Raw genomic sequence first — 21,045 nt, forward strand, 5'->3', positions numbered from 1 at the left:
TGGTCAAAAGAGCGATTGCTAATCTTTGTCTTCACAATTCCCTTCAGAAATCGTGTCCACATTTGATGTCCAAAAGTTTCCAGCAACAGTGCACTAGGTTATCGCTTTCCGGCTATCTTGTTCATCTGCAGGTATCTGTTGCTGAAGCATTGCTAAGAAAATTGAATACCCAAGACAAAGCATGTACTCCAGTGCCGGTTGAAAAACAGAAAAAAGTGGGTGTGATCCCTTACATGCTTACTGTGCCTCATAATTTGAAACGAGTAGCACAACGGGTAGACGTTTCAGTTGTTTTTTCAGCCGCAGAGAAGTTAGACAGGCTAGGCAAAATGAGCAGTCGAAAACACAACCTGTCAGTTGCATGTACAAAGAAACATCAAGTGCCTTTTGCAGATTGCAAAGCAGGAGTCGTTTGTCAGATTCCACTCTCGTGAGGACAACAGCATGTAGGCCAAGCGGGTCGCTGCTTGAATGATCGCCTTCGTGAGCATAATCGCAATGTTAAACATAAATATGATAGAGATGGACAACTAGTAGCACCTTGTAACACCTGCAAAGATTGTATGCCGCTCCTTGACAAGTGTTTTGTTATTGGGAAAAGTAAGGATAGGCGCTCCCGAGAAATAATCGAAGCGGAAAAGATAGCCAGATTAGGAAGTGCATGCGTGCGTACCCCCTCTGTTATTCTTTCAAAAAAAATAAAATAACTTACCTTCGTTCCCGCTGATTCCGTGCATTACTTGTGAGATCACGACGATGTACTGTGTATATAGAGGTGCCGTTTTTCCAAATATTGTTTGAAGTTAGCGCTGTGTGTGACAGCTTGGAAGCATGTATATGCCGCTGCGTTTGATCGGTGCGGAAGATGTGGAATTTCATCTTTAAAATTCAGCTGCTAACCGTAGTAATTGTTACTGCAAATATAATGTCTATCGATTCCCCCTGAAAAGGGTAATGACGCTGGATAGGAGTTGTATGGAATCTCTATCAATGCTTCGCGTCCTTATACAAAGTCTAGTTTACTCATTTCAAAAAACCTATTGATACTCAGAACTTTACATACACATTTAGGAAGAGGGGACAGATAACATTTGCTGCTGCATTAAAGTTTTCGAATCTTATACAAGTTTCAGACGGCGCAATGCATCTTTTGTCGCAAGTGGAATGCGTTTTTGGCTTGCTCACACATTTAGCTCTTCACGATGTATGATGCTATATGACGAATAATTCTCGCCTGCATGAGAAAACCTATGTGGAAATCCAGCGTTGAAAATCGCCTCTCTTCTTTACTGTACATACCTGAGAGCTTAGAAGCAGTGCCTCAAACCTGTTCCGGGATTTGTTAGTGAATAACGGCTCCAACTGAAACATAATATTTTACTGCAAAAGAAGGCCGACACGTTCGTCAAAGTAAAGTATTATGTAACAACGCTTTAACGTCCATATAAGGATAAGTGATTAGCGCAGCAGGAGTAGGATTTCACAAAGAATCGAGGAGAGAGCAGAGTAAGTGCGATATGCTTATATTTCTTTACAGCTGTTCACAGGCACATTTTATTGAGATGTTTGTAAGAAACTGTCTATATAGAGAGCATGTAACCTGTCACGCCTTGGCGTTTGTATCTTCAACAGTCACGAATGCTGCGGGTCTCCGACAGTAGCATTTGTAACTGCTGCTGAGCTTAACGTAGAGGTTGGGGATTGTGTTGCACTTGTTGTTGAGGTCCCAGTTTTCCTTCGAAGTGGCCCAAATATTTTTTCAAAAAGTTTTGGATATGTTTTCCAGCACGTCAGGTAAAGGCCGTTCTCTATGCAAGTGCCGTTCAGGCACAGGCCCATGGGGCAGAGGTAATCGAGTTCAGGCTGCATATAAAGCAGCGAATCGCGAAGAACATTCTGAAACACAAAGGAAAAAGAATTATTTACAAATATGTGGATGATGTGAGAGCTTCTAAAAGAGATAGCGTAAAGAGCTGCTTTCATTTCGGCACTTACATTTAAAGACGTGCGGATATTCTGTAATTAGGGTGTTATATTGCTTCAACCTGCCACATTTACTACTGCTCTGAGCCATTTGACAAAAAAAAAAAAAAAACGACTAGCCTACAAGTATATGATCTGTGAGAAGCAGGCTTAGAACGTTCATTATGCTACTGGGTGGCAAGCCGATGAAGAAATGAGACTGAACATGACCGATGGCGATACGGTAGATGACGTTTAAAGAAAGATGGCTGACCCAGCGCGAGCGTGCCTGCCCACGCCAGTGCCCGCTTCTTCTTTATCGCCCGTAACACTATATATATATATGGAGACACCTTCTAAAATGTTGTCTTTGGCTAAGATGGCCGTACTGCCCTATTTTGCGAAACAGACAATTTACTCCTGGAAATTCCTGCTAGTGTCATTATCTGAAATCAAACACTGGCGTTGTGGCCTCTGTCGTGATAAACGATACTTATGAACGACTATTGTGTAGTCGACATATTATTCCACTTCGCTTCAACTAGCGCAGAAATTAGCGGGTGCGTAGAAGAGCTAAAAAAAAGGAAAGCCATTATCCAACGCATTTTTTATGGCTGTAAAGTGCCAACCATCTATACGTTGATGCCGTTGCAATGCTGTGGAACACTTCGGGAAATTTGAGGCGTACTCTTAAGGAACTAATCGCCGAAACTTGAGCGATTTTTTGCTCTCACTTGTGCGCCATACACAAAAGCAAAAGTCGCCTGTGCTTTGCAACAGCTGAAGGCCTAAAAGTTTGTCGCAAAGCTCGTGACTAAGTCTACCGCAACGGGCGGATGGTCAATTGCATAGTTAAAGTGTGCAGTTGAAGTTCCAATGCCGTTTAGACGTCAGTTTTTTATGGCCCGAGTTACGTAATGTAGTGTGGAATGACCAAAGTGATACCGAAAATTCGTTATTTTGACAGCAACCGGCCTCAAAAACAAGGAATTATTCTTACTATGCACTCTATGTCGTCCTTTAGGTTCTTTCTGTCAGTCCCACACTCCAATAGGCATCCAATTTGGACCTGTTTATAAAAAAAAACAATTACAGGACGATGAGCCATGTTATTTGGCGATTCTTTTATTATCCATGTTATTATGCTCCATGATTACTCTGAACCGCTATTTATAGTTGAGGTCTTTAGCCGACGTTCCACACTCAACAAAATGTTAACACGTAGGCGTTAGCATCCACATGTAGGGAAACAATGCCGGATGAGCTGGCGGCTTAGCCAATATGAAGCTTCTCAGCCTGTAAAATTCACCAGCTTGCCTCTGATAGGTGATGGTTGGTATCTAGATGATAAGCATGAAAAATGTTTGGTGAGCGGGTCAGGTGATGTCCGGAGACCAGATGGTACAGCTGAGTTGAATGGAGCTGCCAAGTACGGCTATTCTTCTCAGATGGGGAATAGAAATAACAATACCTTTGTAATCAGATCAGGCATTCCACGGCCAAACTGACCGGTTGATGCGCGGCTTCATACCTGCGCCATTTCCCCATTTTCCTACCACAATTCTACAAATTCATTATTCAGTTTGAAACCTGAACTGAAAAGAAAGGGCGACGACTACTCCACATCACCTAAATCTAAGTCGCCTAAAAGAAGTTGCTATAACATGAATGAAACGCCAATGTCTGTGATATCTTCATATAGCTCATAACATAATCAGGTAGCAAGCTGCACAATGATAATGCCCACGCCTACTTGCTACATGAATCTTATTGATAGTTTTCGATTTTTTTAGGAAGGAGACGGTTACAGGTGTGGGATTGGAAGATAACCTGTTTGCAAGGTGGCAGCAGAGGCCGCCGGCGAAACCAAACCGGCCAGCATATAATGCGACTATCCCGTGCGGCTGGGCCGCTAAGTCCCCTCCCCCTTACAGGGGGGTGAGACAGAGCGGCCCAGGCGGTGTGGTCCTTCTCTGTTGGACAAGAAAAGTTTTCAACAACAACAAGGTGGGCGGGAGGGGAATGTGTCTGCTGGGAGCGTGTACATTGGGCATGTGGCATTTGTGCCTGTTCGCATGGTCTTCTCTACAAGGCTACAGATAGGAGTGAAATTTTTCGCTATAACGATAACACTGCTCTCGGAAAGTAGTTACAGCATTTCATTAATTAAAGCCACATCGATGAACTTTGAAGATTTCCGAATGAGTCATAGCTGAGCAATGCTTAGTACCTGGCACACAAGGAAGGTATAAGCTGGTGAATGCCGCAAATTTGAACGCCCCTGCCAGCCGGCAAACGTTGGATGTTACTGAAAAACTAACTCTACTTGAATAATATTGAGAGACTACGTTTTTGTAGTTGACTGGTAGCATAAGAAAGCATAATGTATAAGGAATGGTCATTTCGAAACAACCATCTTCAGCGGCATCGATGCAAATCATGTTATGCTTAGTAGCCGCCTATCGAGAGATGCGTTATTAGCCCGTTGGAGGGCTGCATGTCGACTTAAGTGTCGCTTCGTTTCCATGGGAACCGTGTACTCTTGCTTACAGATCACAGATAAGCTTGCTTGTTGTCATTCTTGTGTATAAATTTTCATACGTGGAAACATTCGCACTGCAACTGGCTTCGATATATATGCGGTGTAACTGCACTTATGTCAAGTTTTCCTACACGAAAAGGCTTGAATGCCGCTTCTGAGCAGGCAATTAATAACAGCAGCACGCTCGCCTCTACTTATGATTCGTATTTGATAACTCTACTTCTGCAGCAATAAGATCTTGCCTTGCGCCATCTAGGTGAAAAAAATTTTGCTAGCTCTACTAGTCTCGATGCAGAGGAGTCTTTTGGGAGGCCAGAACGTTTTGCGTTGTTCCTCGCGACGTTCAGCTATATCGTACTCATTGGGGATTATCTATGAGGAACTGTTGGGCAAAAGGTAAATACTACTTCAACCTATGGCTTATGTACTGAACCATAGGTCGGCCGTTCCTGCTCGTTCCTGTTGTTGCCATGAATCTGTTGGTTTGTGAGACTGAGGAAGATGTCTTGAGTATTTTATTCTTATGTGTCTAATAGAGATTCCCGTCTACCACAGAACCAAGTAATCAACATGACTACATAAGCAGGACCTGTCCACCTGAGAGCGACTAGCATTTGACATTTATTTTCTTCGCGATAGTCATGACACCACTCTTTTCTGGCCAGAGATAGAGACCTCGAAGAATCAGATATTTGGGGATGCTCAGAAACGCTCTTCGAAGATACTGCTCAGTGATAGGGTGCATTTTTAACCTGCTCTGGAAACAGATGTTACAAGCTCACATTTTAATGCGTGCTCCTTGATGTTGGTTCCGTGTTAAGTGTATCAGTGTTATATTTCAACGGAAACGGTGGAGCGCTGATCCCTTAGGTAGACCTTTTCTACTTTGTAAAACAATGGTGGACAATTAGTAGCACAGACGAATATTTGCTGCTTTGTAAACTCGCTTGCAGTCTACACGTATATCTGAATTTCAAGGCCGCGACTACAAGTCCAACACGACTTTCTCCAAAAAGAAACCTGTCGGGATATGCCTAGTTGGAAGGTCCGCCGTAAGTGAAGAAATGGGGATGGCGACATTACCAGTTTGAAACCTGTTCTAGGAAAACCCGTTAATATTTTTTTTGCAAGACACTATTTCTAGCTGTCAAGCAGCACTGCAGCTCGTTTGTAGATAATGTGTTTCATAAGCTGCCCTACTGAGTTCAGTAAGCCTCAGTATAGCCAGCTTCTTGGCTGCATTCCATGTTTCAAAATTGTCCCAATTCCTGCCAGCTTTCTCTTCATGGTAACCTCCTGAAGTGTTGTAATATTTCAGAATGTGGAGGCGAACGTTGCTCAGTAACTTTGCTGTAACTTCATGGCCTACTTTGCCTTCTCCTTTCCCATCTCCTTGTTAAATATCAATGGTTACATTCTATGCGCTTCAAGGTAAATACTATACACACCATCTGTAAATGTTGTTTAAAGGCGTTAACGAAATCTGCATTTTAATCGGAGGCATATTACAAGCGTGCCAGAGTTTCAGAAAAAGCAGTTTTTGCGTATTCAGTGCATATGACCTTTTCGTCTTATACAGTCCCTCATTAGCTGGTACGTTAGTGTATGAATTATATGATTGCATTAACCTATACTTGTGTCCGTCGAGTACCGTCTAAATGTGGGCAATCATCAATCTTATCGGAAATTATATCTACGTTGAATGTCTTTTTATTACTGTATATTGTAGTTTTTTGCTAAACGTAGGTATGCAGATCCAGACTCAAACAACAGTTAGGGACATACTCTCGCATAATTCACGACATTGTCAAAAGCAGGCCTTGGAAGAAAAAAAAAGAGTTTTATATTGGCTGCTCAGCAAAAACCTGGCATGGATGGCATTGTTTGGTGTGCCTGGCAGCGTTTACCGCTCTACAAGAAGATTCCTTTCTCTGATAGATCTTCTATCCCGACTGAGTAGTTGTGAGAATCCAGTTTTATTTGAACGAATGGCGTGCGAGGCAAGCCTGAAAATAAACGGATTCAGTAGTGCTGTAGCTCTAAATACGCAAGTACATTAGGAACAAAATTAGTTTTGTGTACACTTGCAGCTCTTATCGCAAGGTCATGTTCTGCTTTGAACAGTACGGTCAAATGGGACGAGTTGAAAAATTTGGTATTAAATGAATATAGATTTTTTACTTTATGTTGCATGCTGAGGTAAAAAAAAAAAAAGAGCATTAAGAGAAACACCTTGGAAATTAATTTTTGATTATTTACTTTTGTTCTGAACCTGTCAGAGCCCTGGTTCACACTGAAATGCACAATCGGGTCGGCGTCGAACAAGGAACTGAATACAACAAGTAATGAAGCTGAACCGAACAAGAAACATTCTTTTAGTCAGTTTGTGAACCTGAAATTCGCCAACTTACAGTCTCGGGTTCCCAGTAACTTTACGTGCGCAAAGAAATATCCTATTGGCGTAGAGGCTGTGTCTACCGCCTTTAACTTCGAAAAACGTGAAAGCACATTACCCACCGTTCTTTTGGGCGTGTTAAGCACCGCTGTATACATGCAGGGTGGACGTGTCGGTACTGTAAAAGCACAAATAGATGGCAGTCGTTATTCTGCATAAATTAACACTATATTCTGAGCAGTTATTTCGAAACTGAATACATAATGTCATGTAATCAGCAACGAATCCCTTGTAATTAATGAGAAGAGATAAAAAAAAAACTTCAGGTTTAAAGTCCGGTTAGATCGAGCGATAGCCGAATGATATTACATGTTTGCAGATTCTACTACTGGAAACCTCTTCAACGATGATCTCACGTTGTAGCGCCAGGTTCAAATTTTATTCATGGTTTACCAATAACAGTAAATATATAACGCCCTGCAATTAATGTAGTTAAATCATTTCGATATGGGCTATACATGGAAATGAATTGATGGCGTAGCGGAAATTTTAATATTTAGTAACAATTAACTGATTACAAATATTAATTAGGCTTGCAATTACTACAGTGCACTCAAAGTCGATTTATATTATCCAGCAACTTACCTGATGATAGCGTAGAATTAAAGTTTTAGTCACACCGAGAAAACGTATTATTAGTAATTACAATACATTGAATGAAATTGTGCTCCGATATATGTTATCTAAAGATAGATAACTTAATTCTATGGCATGAATTTCAATTTTTATTCATAAATAACTAATAATGGTGATAATGTAATAATGACGACCTATAATTCGTCCCGTGCAGCAATTATTATATTCTACATAGGTTATACAAAGATATGTACGAATTGATGCTACGTAAAGATCAATTTTTATGCACAATTAAACAATAAAATGTGGATAATCACAACACATATCTAATAAATCGCTCAGTTAGTCATATTGTCACGCACTACTTCACCATAGCACACTATATTAAAAACATCTTGAAACTGGCGAGTCGCGGTGGTCGCGCAACATATTAGCCCGATTCTTCATAGTGGAGGAGCCCCGAACGAGTCGCTATGCTCCGTTTCATACATCAGGTGCAATACTGTCAAAGCTAGAGCGCTCCCCATATCGGCAGTGAAAAATAGTGCGTGCTCTTGACGAGCAGAAACAATAATTGCTTTGTCCGCAAGCTTAATAAATGTTACATTTGCGACCAACTGGATATAAAAACACCTTTTTTGCAGGGAAAGTATTGGAACTGCCCTGCGACCCTGCCAGCTGTGCCCTCCGCGCTGCAGCGCTGCGCTGCTTGCGCATTTGTTGTTCAGAAAATGACGTCGAACGCAGCGACCGCGACTACTTATTTCGAGCGCTTTATTTCGAGGATTCGTGTTTCAAAGATGCCCAAGAGTGCGAAGCAAGTTATTTCAAACGTGTATGCTCGAAATAGAGCCCATTTCTTTAGAAATCCGCCCAAGGTATTCCAAGTGTTGTGAGCGATGATAGGGGAGTGTCTAGGTGTGCAGTCGCCTTCGTCGTATATAGATTGGATTTCAGTGACAGTCTTATGCACATTAGAGAAAATAAGTAACCGTTTACAACAATAATTGCTCCATTGGAATATTGAATAATAACCGTTTTTTTACAGCTCCATCAAAGTAATCGAGAAATTACAGAAAAGCAATCGATTACTAGTCTGATAAGATTCTTCCAACTGAATTCTATAACACGAACCCGCGCTAGCTGCAGTCAACTTTAGCATAGCTTGCTTGAAATTTTTTTCAGCATTATATGGTTTCCAAATTTATCGCACTTGAATTTGCAACATTTCTTGGTGAAAACATGAGCCGCTACAGTGAACATTCTCTCAATGTAAGCGCTAGAGGATAAGGTGGTAAGAACACTGGCTGCAAGTCGTGCAAGGATTCGATGCAGTTCCTGCGTCGTCTATGAAGCGGCACGCTTCGTTGCAAGGGATGCAAAAGTAACGCCGCTGAAAACAAGAAACGTTCTTCTGTATGTAGTTTCTTTGGAACATCAGACGTGGCTTCGGATGTGAAACCATAGCCAGCTAGGTCGTTTAACTTTTTCGATCAAAAACTGGTGGAGCCCTTCTGAAGCAAAGTAGCAATGTGCAAAGTCGTGAGACCGAACAATTCGGCGCAAGCGCATTCTACCAGATGCCTCACCATATGACCTTTTTTACAGTGCAGTATTTGGCTGCCGATACTCTCCGCTCCGGCAGGGAGCAAACTCCAGCTTGGGTTCCCTATCAGGCATGAGAGACAGCTGGCGAAGCGAGCAGAGGCGAGGGCGACGACGAGGCAAGGGTTGTGACGTCATACCAAGCAATGGCGGCGGCTCCGCGGCATTATGATTCAAAACGTTTTATTTCCACCGAACTGAGACTTCTTTTTGGACCCCCAGGCACGCAGGCGTAAGGGAGCCATATTCAGGAGCCTCGCAAACTAAGGTCTGGTGAAGACACATTGTTGCTTCACGGCCTCAGCCGCCAGGCGGATGGCTTGCTGCTGTTGAGCGCGGTTCTCGCTCCGCAGCAAGGGATCCCAGGCTTCTCTATCTATATTTTGCTCGGCGCCAGGGCTGCGAGCACATTCCCAAATTATATGGTCTAGAGTGCCCCTCTCCACGCATGTTATGCAATACTGGCCTTTCTCCTCTTTACAAATTGCCACGTATACCCAGAAGGGGCTTATATGATTACCCCCTTGATCTTCTCCACGCAATTGCCTCCTCGTTTCCGAGGGAACGGTCTGGCGGCGAATAGACCCTCCTGATTAGCTTATAGTGTTCCATGATCTCGTTGTATGAAATCAAGCTATCTTTCATGTCGCGGCTCCGCGGCGAGGCACGCGGTGTGACGTCATGCTAGATGGCGCGCCGAGCCGAACACGTGGCGTCCGCCAGCTGTGGCGGTTGATAGACAACGGCTCAAGGTCGGTCTTTGTGCCTCCCCGGAGCACCGCCACAAAGAAATCGCAGGTTCGTGGCCAGTGTAGCTTTTGCTACAAAAAGGATCATTTACAAAGTCACACAATAATTTAATTATCTACAAATAATCAATATCTAAATCTCTGGGCCATAATATTAGAAGGTCAATAAAATACTGCAAAGCGACGTTGCAACATGTGATTTTTTGCAGGCGTATGACCTAGACTGAATGCGATCACAGCGTTGTTGTATACCCTTGTGCAAACGTTAAGATACCACGCGTTTTGACAGAACTACAAGCCAGCTTTTTCTGATGGCGAAGCGGTTATTGCTAGGTTATGCATAGGGAAGCCTCTCTAATATACTTCCCAACTTGCCCAAGCAACTTGGTCAGGCTCATTATTTATAAACAAAAGTAATAATTGCAGCGTTTCGCGTGGCCTCTCCTATTTTTCCCGGGGAACTCCGTCCCACGCAGCCGCGCCAGCGGATGGGCCGCGCAGCTGATATACTACTCTAAAGCACGGGTCGTGAGATGGTGTATAGCGTGGTGTATGGCTGTATTGTACATACTAGGAACCTAAAGCTGATGCTAGTCCGGCCAGGAAATTCTGCACGCTTCTAGCCGCCAGCTGCGACCAACTTTGTGCGTAAGTACACATTAGGCAAGATGCTTCTCCCATTCTCTCTGCCGCACAACTATTCTCTAAACACTGGCTATCGGTTCTGATAAATATTCATTGAACAGTCAATTCTTGCCACACATTTGATGGAATTTCGCAGTCCTCCTGAGTCACGTACTCGACAGCAAAAAGCACATGATTGGTCACTAATCTTCAACAACTCATTGCCTTACGGCGCTCAAAATACCTTCTTTCAACGCCAGAGTTCTCGTTTCCTTAACCTAAATATCTTTAACAATTCTTCATAGTCTTACGTTTTTTCCTACTTTTCTGAAATTCAGGTGTTTATATTCACTGTGACGAATCGGCTGGAAAAGGATGAAGAATATTTCGGCAGTTAATTTTTCAACGCAGTGATACCCTTCACTGCGACAATCACTTACTGCGTAGAGTAGTCGTTGTTGGCACCGATGTAGTGTTCGGTGTAGTCGGTTCTGTTGACTGCAATTCTGTAAGAGTGGAATGGATGTGCGGGCGAGGTAGGTAAAAAACGTTTGGGCAAAATAACACAATTTTGTGTAATTGGGCTTCTCATACTTTTATGGAGCTCCGTAGCAGCACCAAATAAATGTTACTTTTTATGACAAGCGCGAACAGAAATAGTGGGCAAGCAAAAATTGCCAGTGCACCAACTGTAATTAACACAGTACAGAAGCGGAGGCCCCGGGTAAGATCATAGTGATATCAAAAGAGAGCGGCCGTCTTCAGCAGGCTCACTGTTTTCGCAACTGCAGCAAGAGGAAAGCCGTGCAAGCTACAAAAGACATGCAGACCTATCCGGCTAAGCCATCCGGGGTTTTAAATTATTCAGCTCTATAGGTATCAGCTGCCTGGAACAAGGCAGCAGAGCACATTTGTAGGCAACAATTACCCACTTTTATGTATTGTCACGGTGTTGGTGACGGGAGCTAGCATAATAGAGGCGGTACAGGTGGAATTACACAGTCCGCGGTTTTGGTACGTCCTGCGAGTGCGGAGCCGATTCACTTCATCGTCTTTTCGCTTCGAGCGCCCCCTGACATTCCTCCCTCCTTAATCGCAACGCACACAGTCGCACGTGCACACAAGTGGACAAATGCAAACAAAAAAAAGTTTGCAGATGGAGTTTGTCAGTCACCACGCAAAATAGGGCTTCATCCGCAAGACATGAACTGTCTCTGGATGATTTAGCCGACGGCTTCTGTGCTCTGGTCCATCCGGGAGCACCTCGTAGATGACATTGCTGAAGCGCCGCAATATTTCATATGGTCTGAAGTAGCGGCAAATTAGCTTTTTTGATAGGCCGCGGCGTCGAACAGGTGTCCACACCCGCACCTGGTCTCCGGTGTTATAGGAAGCTTGCCTGCGGCGGAAGTTGTACCGGCGTGAATCCTTGTCCTGTTGCTGGGTGATGTGGATGCGTGCTAGTTGGCGTGCTTGCTCAGCATCTTAGGCAAACTGCTAGGCGTCAAAACAAAGCTCGCTATTTGTTTCGCAAGGGAGCACTGCGTCGAGCATCCTTCGAACCTCCGTGCCGTAAACGAGGTGAAACGGCCTGAAAGGTGTCGTCTCTTGGACCGCCGTATTGTACGCGAATGTCACACAGGGTAGGATCACATCCCAAGTCTTGTGCTGGCCGTCGACATACATCGCCAGCATGTCCGGGATGGTCTTATTGAATCTTTCCGTCAGCCTGTTGGTCTGCGGATGGTAAGCAGTAGCTTTTCGATGCGCCGTACCACTGAGATGAAAAACTTCGGTCACCATTTGCGAAGTAAAGGCATTCCCTCTATCAGTAATATTACAGGTAGGAGCACCGTGCCGCAGTATGATCTGGTGTACAAAGAAATGAGCAAACTTCAGATGCTGTACCACTAGGTAATGCTTTGGTCTCGGCATAGTGAGTCAGATAGTCTGTGGCGATGATTATCCAACGGTTGCCACCGGAGGACCAAGGGAAAGGACAGAGAAGGTCCATGCTGACATGATCAAACTGTGCGCGTAGTAGTATTTTGGGCATGAGAAGGCCTGCAGGTTTTGATTGCGGAACCTTCCGACGCTGACATTGCCGACAGCTCTCGACATAGCGCTTAACAACAGTGGCAAGGTTGGGCCAGTAGAATGTCTGTCGTATTCTAGCAAGTGGGCGAGAATAGCCCAAGTTGCCGGAAGTTGGTTTATCGTGGCACGCGGATCGAATTTCCTCTCTCAGAGCTGTGGGTACCACGAGGAGGTAGGTTCTCGACTCGGATCTAGAGTTGTGCTTATAGATCACACCACCTCTCAAGCAGAAAGTTGAGAGGCTCTGAGAAAAGCATTTGGGTATGGTGGCTGGCTGACCTTCTAAATAATCGATCAGGGCTCGTAACACTGGATTGGCGCGCTGTTGCTGATACATATCTGAAGCATCGACAGCTCCGAGAAAACTGCTAGCATCGTCCGTGTCTGGTGAAGCGAGCATCGGCGGGCGCACGAGGGAGCGTGTCAGCCTCTTCATGCTTATGTCCGGACTTATAGACTACAGTGAGGACGAACTCCTGTAGGCAAAGGCTCCATCGCGCCAGGCGGCCGCATGGGTCACGCAGGTTGGCCAGCCAACACAAGGAATGGTGGTCAGTGACCACTTTAAATGGGTGACCATAAAGGTAGGGGCGAAAGTTCGCAGCAGCCCAAATAATGGCGAGGCATTCCTTTTCAGTAGTTCAATAATTCGACTGTGCGCGGGATAAAGTACGGCTGGCAGATAACTCGTTCAATACCCTCTTGACGTTGCACGAGAACCGCCCCAAGACCAATGATACTGGCATCGGTGTGTATTTCTGTCTCACCCTGCTCGTCGAAATGGGCTAGAACAGGCGGCGATTGGAGACGGAGACGCAGCTCGGCAAAAGTAGCTTCTTGCCCGTGAGTCCAAATAAAAGGGGTGCCTCCCCGGGTGAGCCGAGTCAGCGGTTCAGCGAGATCAGCGAAATTATCGGATAAAACGCCGGTAGTAAATGCACAAGCCAAGAAATCGGCGAGCAGCTTTCTTGTCACGTGGGATCGGAAATTCCGCTACAGCAGCAAGCTTGTCCGGGTCGTGCTTCACGCCAGTGGCGCTGCCGACATAGCCGAGAAATGTAAGCTCTTGGTAGCTAAAGTAGCATTTTTGTGGCTTAAGTGTCAGGTTAGCGGATAGAAGGGCTTCGAGTACTGACCGCAGGCTGTTGTTGTGCAAGATGTTGTGCAAACAATTCAGTGAAAACCACTATGTCATCGAGGTAGACTAGGTAACACTGCCATTTAAGGCCGGCGAGGACAGTGTCCATCATCCGCTGGAATGTGGCCGGCGCTGAACACATGCCACAAGGTAGAACTTTAAATTCGTAAAGGCCATCGGATGTGACAAAGGCCGTCTTCTCACGATCTCGCTCATCTACCTCAATCTGCCAGTATCCACTTTTTAGTTTTAGATCGATGGACGAAAAATACTTTGCACGCTGAAGGCAGTCGAGAGAGTCGTCAATTTGCGGCAAGGGGTAAACATCCTTTTTGGTTACGGTGTTCAGTTTGCGGTTATCGACGCAAAGACGTAACGTGCCGTCTTTCGTTCTATCTAGAGCGACGGGGGATTACCATGGGCCATTTGAAGGCTGGATAACATCATCTTCGAGCATTTCCTTAACTTGTGACTTAATAGCTTCGCGCTCAGTAGAAGAGACGCGGTAGGGGTGCTGGCAGATTGGGCGTACATCATCGAACGTCACGATCTGATGCTTGGCGATGTGTGTTTGATTCACTTTTGATTACGATGCAAAACACTTCCTGAAATCGAGTAACAATGAAACCAGCTGTTCACGCTGGCTTACCGATAGCTCTGAGCTGACATCGGGATTGTCGAGGGATGTGGGCGGTATCACGTTTTCAGTGGACAAGCACTCGGATACATCAAAGATGCGTTCGGCGAAAGATACGGAAGTGTCACAAAAAGGTGCCGATACTCGCGCAAAACATTGGTAACAAGTACCTTTGACTGACGACGGTGAATATAGATCAAACTGTGGGCCACGCAGACTCCTTACGTCAACAGTAATGAGACGTTAATTTCGGCTATTGCGTCCCCATCGTGAAGTGCATTGCATTTGACATTAACGAAGGTGCTGGTTTCGGGTGGCAGCGTGACTCTCTACGCATAAACTTGAAGCACATTGTGGGGTCGCTTTGCACTGCTAAGGGCCACTGCTTTCTCAGTTGAAAACGAGACCTTAACATCCCGGAGGTCCATAATTGCGCATATTCACGCAGAAAATCTACGCCCAGAATCAGGTCACGCGAAAAGCTTTTCAGAACAAGGCAGCTTACCACAAATGCTGACTCTTGAATTTGGCCTCTGGCCGTGCACATGCCCAGAGTAGTAATTAGATCACCACCCGCAGTGCGAACGTGTGTGCCAGCCCATGGAGTCAAAACCTTTTTCAGAACTGCGGCAAACTGGCTGCTCAAAATAGAATAATAAGCGCCACTATCCAACAAAGCTCGAACATGCCGACCATGGCGACCGTCCAGTATTACGGGTATGTCCAAAAAAGCTGCTCGCGAATATCAGGCTTCTCAGTCTGAGTGCTCTGCGTCGGTGTACGCGGTCTGCTTTACCTGCAATTTGTAGTCGTTGCAGGTGTGTTATTGCAGCGTCCGTTCCACCGGCGATTCGTCGTCGTTGCAGGTGCGTTGTTGCGTCATCTGTCCCACCGGCAATTCGTTGTCGTTGCGGGTGCGTTGTTGCGCCGTCGGTTCCACCGGCGTCGTGGTGCGTCGTGCGTCGTGGTGGCGTCGAGGTGGCTTTATGATCGATAACCGGAGACGTTTCCAATGTCGATGCGTCGTCTTTCCTGGATCCGCGTCGATGGGGGATCTCCCGCGCAACGATGTCAAGCGAGCCTACCCCCGAAGGTCGCTGTTTTCAATTTTGCCGCTGGGGACTGGGCGACCGACCCTGCGCTGCCCATGAAGAGCTCGCAGCAGATGGCGAAGGGCGAGCCTGGTTGAAGGTGATCTAGATTGCCGCAGACTATACGGAACAACCCAGCTCTGGTCATTCACAAAATCGTTCGGGGGTACGCCATTCGTCTGCTTTCCGTGTAGACGGTCGGGAATCTGTGACGTACTGGATCACGGGGGCTGCTGTTTTCGGCACAGCTACGTTCGCAAGAATCAGGAACGGCGAAGAGGGCGGCGCGTAATGCAGAACCTCGGCGTATGTGGGGCGGTGACCGTCAGGTGGCGTAAGAGGAGGAGTAGGGCGAGGTTCACCGCTTAGAAACGGAGGCCGGAGCGCTTGCTGCACCTCGTCGCGGACAACGCTCGCAATGAAGGTTGGAGCTGGTTGAGGTGTGCCATACAGCAGTCGTAGTTCGTCGCGCAGAATCGAACGCACGAGCTCCCGTAGCGCCGATGTGTCCAGGCCATGCGATGGGAACTCAGCAGAGATGGAGGCGGCGGGGAGGGTAGGATCCTGTGCCGAAGCTCGCTGCTGAAGGCCTTTCTCTAATGTGGATGTTTCCGCAAGGAATTCTGCGACAGTTTTCGGCGGGCTGCTCACCAGGCCAGCAAAAAGCTGTTCTTCGATGCCACGCATGGGGTAGCGCAGTTTTTGTCCTCGGACATCGTAGGATCCGCACGCTTGAAGAGGCACGTCATGTCTTCGATGTACACAGCGACGGTTTCGTTAGGCATTTGGACCCGAGATTGGAGAGCGCGTTCGGCCCGTTCACGGCGATCTGAGCTACCTTAAGTGTCCGCAAGATGACGCTTGAACTCACTGCAAGAAGGCAGCTGCTCTTCATGGTTCTCGAACCACGTCAGAGCGCCATCCTCAAGGCTGAAGTAGATATTTCGAAGCCGGGCGGCATCATCCCCGAGGGTGAACGTAGCTACCCTTTCGTAGTGCTGCAACCAGTCTTCAACCTCTTCGTAGATGTCCCCGTGAAAGGTGTTTGGGACGCGGGGATTCTGAAATGTCATGTAGGTGGGGGTCGCGCCAGGCATTGTGACGACGTCGTGGTTGCCGTTAGTCATGCCTGATGGGGAAAACGCAGGTGGTAGGCCTCGTTGCCTGCGGCTGGTGCGGTGAACAGGCGTTTCTTCGAATCTATGACTAGCACTTCTGCTTAGCGTAGGGGTACGGGACATCAGACCTCACCTCCACCAGATTTGTCACGGTGGTGGCGACGGGGGCTAGCTTAATAGAGGCGGTACAGGTGGATATACACGGTTTGAGGTTTTCGTACGTTTTCGAGCGCCCCCTGGCAATATTTATTTACGTACTGTTTATTGATACTGCGGTTTTGTTTCAATGACCTTAATAGGGTGGGTGCAAAACGAAATAAGAAACGAAGCGTACGAAATTCAGCGGTAAATACCTAATGCACGGGATTTCATTGCGCAAATACAAGGGCAAGAGAGACGAGGCAGACACACACTTTTACCTATCATGTCCTTGATTTGGCGAGTCCAATAAATCACCTATATCAAGATGAACCACCAACTCGGCCAACAAGAGATTTCAATGAAATTACTGATTACACATAACGTCGCAATCTACGGTCAAACGCAAGCAATGGCTAAAATAAAACACTGCCCACAAAAGGCAACGGCGAGATTACACTAACGTCAGTCCCTACATAATGAAAAATGTGCCTGAAACAAACGTAATTTTATTAATAATGTGATTTCATAAACTAAACATCTAAGGGAACAGGGAATTGTCTAGCAATTTTCACTTGTAATAATGACCCTTTCAATGTTCCTTAGGGTATCACAGACCGATGTGCTTATATACTATACAATCAAGCGGCAAACGCTCTTTAGCGGCTAAGCATTCTTAACCTGTAACAAAGCTTCACAGACAACACAACACAATTTTGTTAAAGAAGGAGGCTAAAATAACAGACCGACGTAATTAAAGATGCTCCTGATGAACCCTATGCCAAGTGATTCTACTTAGATGTGGCGGTACAATAGAGGAACCTAAATTGTTAGCGTGCCTACTTAAACCATCGGCTACATTTTGTTTGAGGCGTTGTGATTCTGGCAACGACAAACTCTTTAAACAGATGTAGTATAATAAAGAATAATTATTACAAAGTAATTTGTTACGGGACGAGCGGTACTTTGTTTATGGCGACCGCCAAAATGCTATTTCTTTTTTTTAACGGGCACCTTTCACTGCTGTTCTATAAACTCGTAGCCTGTATGGGTTAATTATTTCAGACGTTCTGTGGCTACGAACATGCTATGAGCATGTGACACCTATGAACACGCATATTTAAAGCATACGAGGCCTATTCTCCTTTCTCACTCTGCGTCGCGTATACAAGTCATCCGCGTATTTATAAACCGCTGTTTCATTCCGCCTTATACAGAAAAATTGTGGTCTTCGCCCAGCCGTCGCCCAATGCAACACTTACCACTGTCAGTAGGCACCAAGGTGGTATATAATGAACTCGATTCTGAAACCCCACGTGATAAAAAGTTAGCAAGTCAGCTAGGAAAAGATGGCAAGAACAATTACGCATCATGAATGTTGGAATCAGAGACTTTGCGGGCTGAGTAAGCTCCGGTTATATCATAGAGATAGCTTTGAAGGCAGCATTCCAAGGAAATTCGGCGCTGTCGGAGCTGCCGAAGCTCTCTGCGTTGGGAGCAAAGCCACCGGCATGGCTATGATAGGTGGAAATCGGTAGGTGGCAATGCAGAGTACTGGTCAGTTGGTGCTATTTGTGACGTTACGAGGACATGTGACATGAAATGGGCAGCCAAGTAAGGCTTATCTTTTTAGATGTTTAGATGGGTTGTGAGTTGCCAATCTTTCTGAGATTCCTAAGCGAAGAGTAAGGCAAGCTGATCTTAAGCCACACCGGTATGCCTGCACGGTTTGGCTAAAGCAAGGCTTCTAAGCTTCTTCTGTCAGGTTGCCTTTCACATATGAGTAGGTCGCGTAAAACTGTGTGCTAATGTAAGTGCACGAGATGATAAAAGCATAAATTGAGGCACTAGAGAATAAGTGAGTAGCCAATAGCATATATGCGAACCAGAAACGACAAGATTAGCTATGAATAATTTATATTAATAGATTGTTTAGATATGAATGTAAAGATTGTTTTAATTGATTTGACTTAGATGGGAGCCATTATCGCTATTACGTGGTAATCTTAAATGCGGAGCATAAGTGCCTCTCAATTGTTTGTTTTGGAAATTAAAAATATATTTCTTGAGGACTGCACCTTGGAGTGACTGCAAATTGTTTTGCTTCTGAACAGTACCTTGGATTGATTGAAAAAGAATATTTAATTGGTCATTGAACGCTGGAACTCCTATATATTGATGTTCACGAACCGAAAACGTTAAACGAATTATTTCAACCCGAAATTGATTGAACATGGAGGTTGCCCAATGAAAACATAATAGCACAGAGCTTAAATGTGTCATTAATCTTATATCGTGTCCTTTTGTTTCGCCCCTACATGCAGTGACGAGGCAAAACTGTTAGTACTGTACTGCTCTAATTACCTTACGTATGGCGTCATTTTTCTCTGTATTATATTGTCAATCTAATCAACGGAGACGCTATGTAAAGTACATCTTCTGCAATGTCCAGAATGGTGCTGCTGAATAAGAGCAAGGTAAACACTTTTTCACCCTCAATTGAGGAAATCTTGAAAGACAACTCAAAAACCAACTAAACATCTACGGTCCTCAAAAGTGCGATCTGAGGCCCTAAGCAGCCTGTGGGAGGTCAGAAAAACTATGTTCGATGATAATGGAAACATAAGCTGTACCTTATCTTCTTTTCGAGTGATCTTACTATTTTTTATTTATTTTGACGCTCTCAGTAGCAGCCACCGGTCTTTTAAAGTGATGCATTCAATGCAATAAAAGAGAAAAAAAAATAAATGAACAGCAATGCAAACAATGCTGGAAAAGATTCATGCAGAAAGGTTGTAATATAGCTACATCGTAGTGTCTGTGAGCATAGCAGGTTTCATTCGAAAAGTTCAAAATACCAAATAAATCAATAAGGCCCATATAGTGCCATAGATTCAAATGTTCACATCCTTCGCTCAATGCATTAATTTTATTCATTTATTCGCGATGCTATCAGTCCGGTCAGGACAAAGATAGGAGTGATATAACGGTAGTACAGACTACAAAGCGAGAACAGAATGAACAAAACACAAGCACCGTTCAGTCGGTGTCAAGGTTTCAAAAATGAAACTGATCGGTACGCAACAAACAAACATGCGCAAAAATCTCGATGCAATCAAACAGAGAACCATGCGAAAAGACTATGTTTAACACAAATGCAAGGTGCATTGTATCAAGCACTATCCTAACAATTGATGAACTGCAGCAGAGAACATATCTATAGTTGATGCGATACTTCATTCCCACTTGACACCATGAATTTACACATGCGTATCATTCGCTTAATAGGGCTTATTTAACCCTTTGGATAACCCAATCCCTTTCTCGTAAAGACCGTCCAAGCATCCGAAGCCTGATCGACGAGGCTAAATGCATACAGCCGATAATTTAAAAGGTGCGGTGAAACCAACAAGAACAGTCTCGAGGGAGCTGGCTTTGAACGTCCCCTGTCTCGCTTTTGGCGCGCTAATTTTTTTTTCACTGTAAACGTTTCGAGCAGCAGTAGTAGCTGAAATGTTTAATTGAACCCCTTCGTATAATGAATCTTTTGGGGAAGGAGTGGTTCTTTGTTCGTGGCAATGCGATACAATGCTATTTCAGTTTGAACAGGCAACATTCACCGCCACTCTCTTAACACTGCTCACAGATTACTTCACACACCTCAACCTACGCATGGCAGCAATCGATATCTCATTTGCCTGTGCCAGGCTTCTACTACAATGACTAACAGTTCCTCGCGTAGAAAATATATCTTGGTTTGTTCCAATAGTTGACCAATAGAACACTTACCATGATCAGTATACGGAGAGGTGGTGCATTCGGTAGTTGATTCTGCAACCCCAAACTATACGTGTTATCAAATGAGCTAGAAAGCGATGGCAAACAGGCAACAATGCATTCGCATCGACATACGCAACATCGACTCTAGTAAGCATCGTGTACACATGGAGAGCCGTGTAAGTTGCGGTTATGACTTACGATTGAAAATACTAACCCTGTGCTTTCGGTGCATATAAGCAAACAATTCATTGTATTTCAGCTCGAATCCTGAAATGAAATGAATTAGCTCCCATTTTGGAAGTTGAAAAATATTCCTTTAACACAACCCATGAGGATGGTCGTGTTCTGAAGGAGCTGCATAGAAGCGGCAGTTTTTATGCGTAAACATACAGTACGCGGGTCAGAGCCGAGTTTCGTGTGAGCGTGCCCGTCAGTTATGCGCATGCGTGAGAGCCACCACATTTGAAGCGACGAAGAAGAAGTCCTATGCCCAATCACCATTGAATCAATATAAATGAATTAACCTCGCCTTC

General features: G+C 45.0%; 1 protein-coding gene across 1 annotated transcript; it reads right to left on the reverse strand.

Annotated features, from left to right (window-relative positions):
* Positions 1-1,481: 1,481 nt before the first annotated feature.
* LOC146195510 (evasin P1180-like) lies at positions 1,482-20,597 on the reverse strand. The gene is made up of 6 exons (XM_084597841.1): positions 20,522-20,597; positions 17,995-18,036; positions 10,954-11,019; positions 7,022-7,077; positions 2,963-3,031; positions 1,482-1,896 (listed from the first exon to the last, which is right to left on the reverse strand). Exons 4-6 carry the CDS (start codon positions 7,055-7,057, stop codon positions 1,633-1,635), a joined length of 369 nt encoding a protein of 122 aa, XP_084453967.1. The 5' UTR covers positions 7,058-7,077; positions 10,954-11,019; positions 17,995-18,036; positions 20,522-20,597; the 3' UTR covers positions 1,482-1,632.
* Positions 20,598-21,045: the final 448 nt, after the last annotated feature.

Source organism: Amblyomma maculatum, chromosome 3 (assembly GCF_055883805.1).
Source record: "Amblyomma maculatum isolate TAMU_Amacu chromosome 3, ASM5588380v1, whole genome shotgun sequence".
Classification (NCBI taxonomy): Eukaryota; Metazoa; Arthropoda; class Arachnida; order Ixodida; family Ixodidae; genus Amblyomma; species Amblyomma maculatum.

Bases quoted from the DNA above. Each gene is read 5' to 3' on its own strand.
- LOC146195510 (XM_084597841.1), bottom strand. From the start codon at position 7,057: ATGTATACAGCGGTGCTTAACACGCCCAAAAGAACG. The intron at 3,032-7,021 runs GTGGGTAATGTG...TTTTATAAACAG, and splicing joins TTAACACGCCCAAAAGAACG to GTCCAAATTGGATGCCTATT. The intron at 1,897-2,962 runs GTAAGAATAATT...TTTGTGTTTCAG, and splicing joins AGGACGACATAGAGTGCATA to AATGTTCTTCGCGATTCGCT.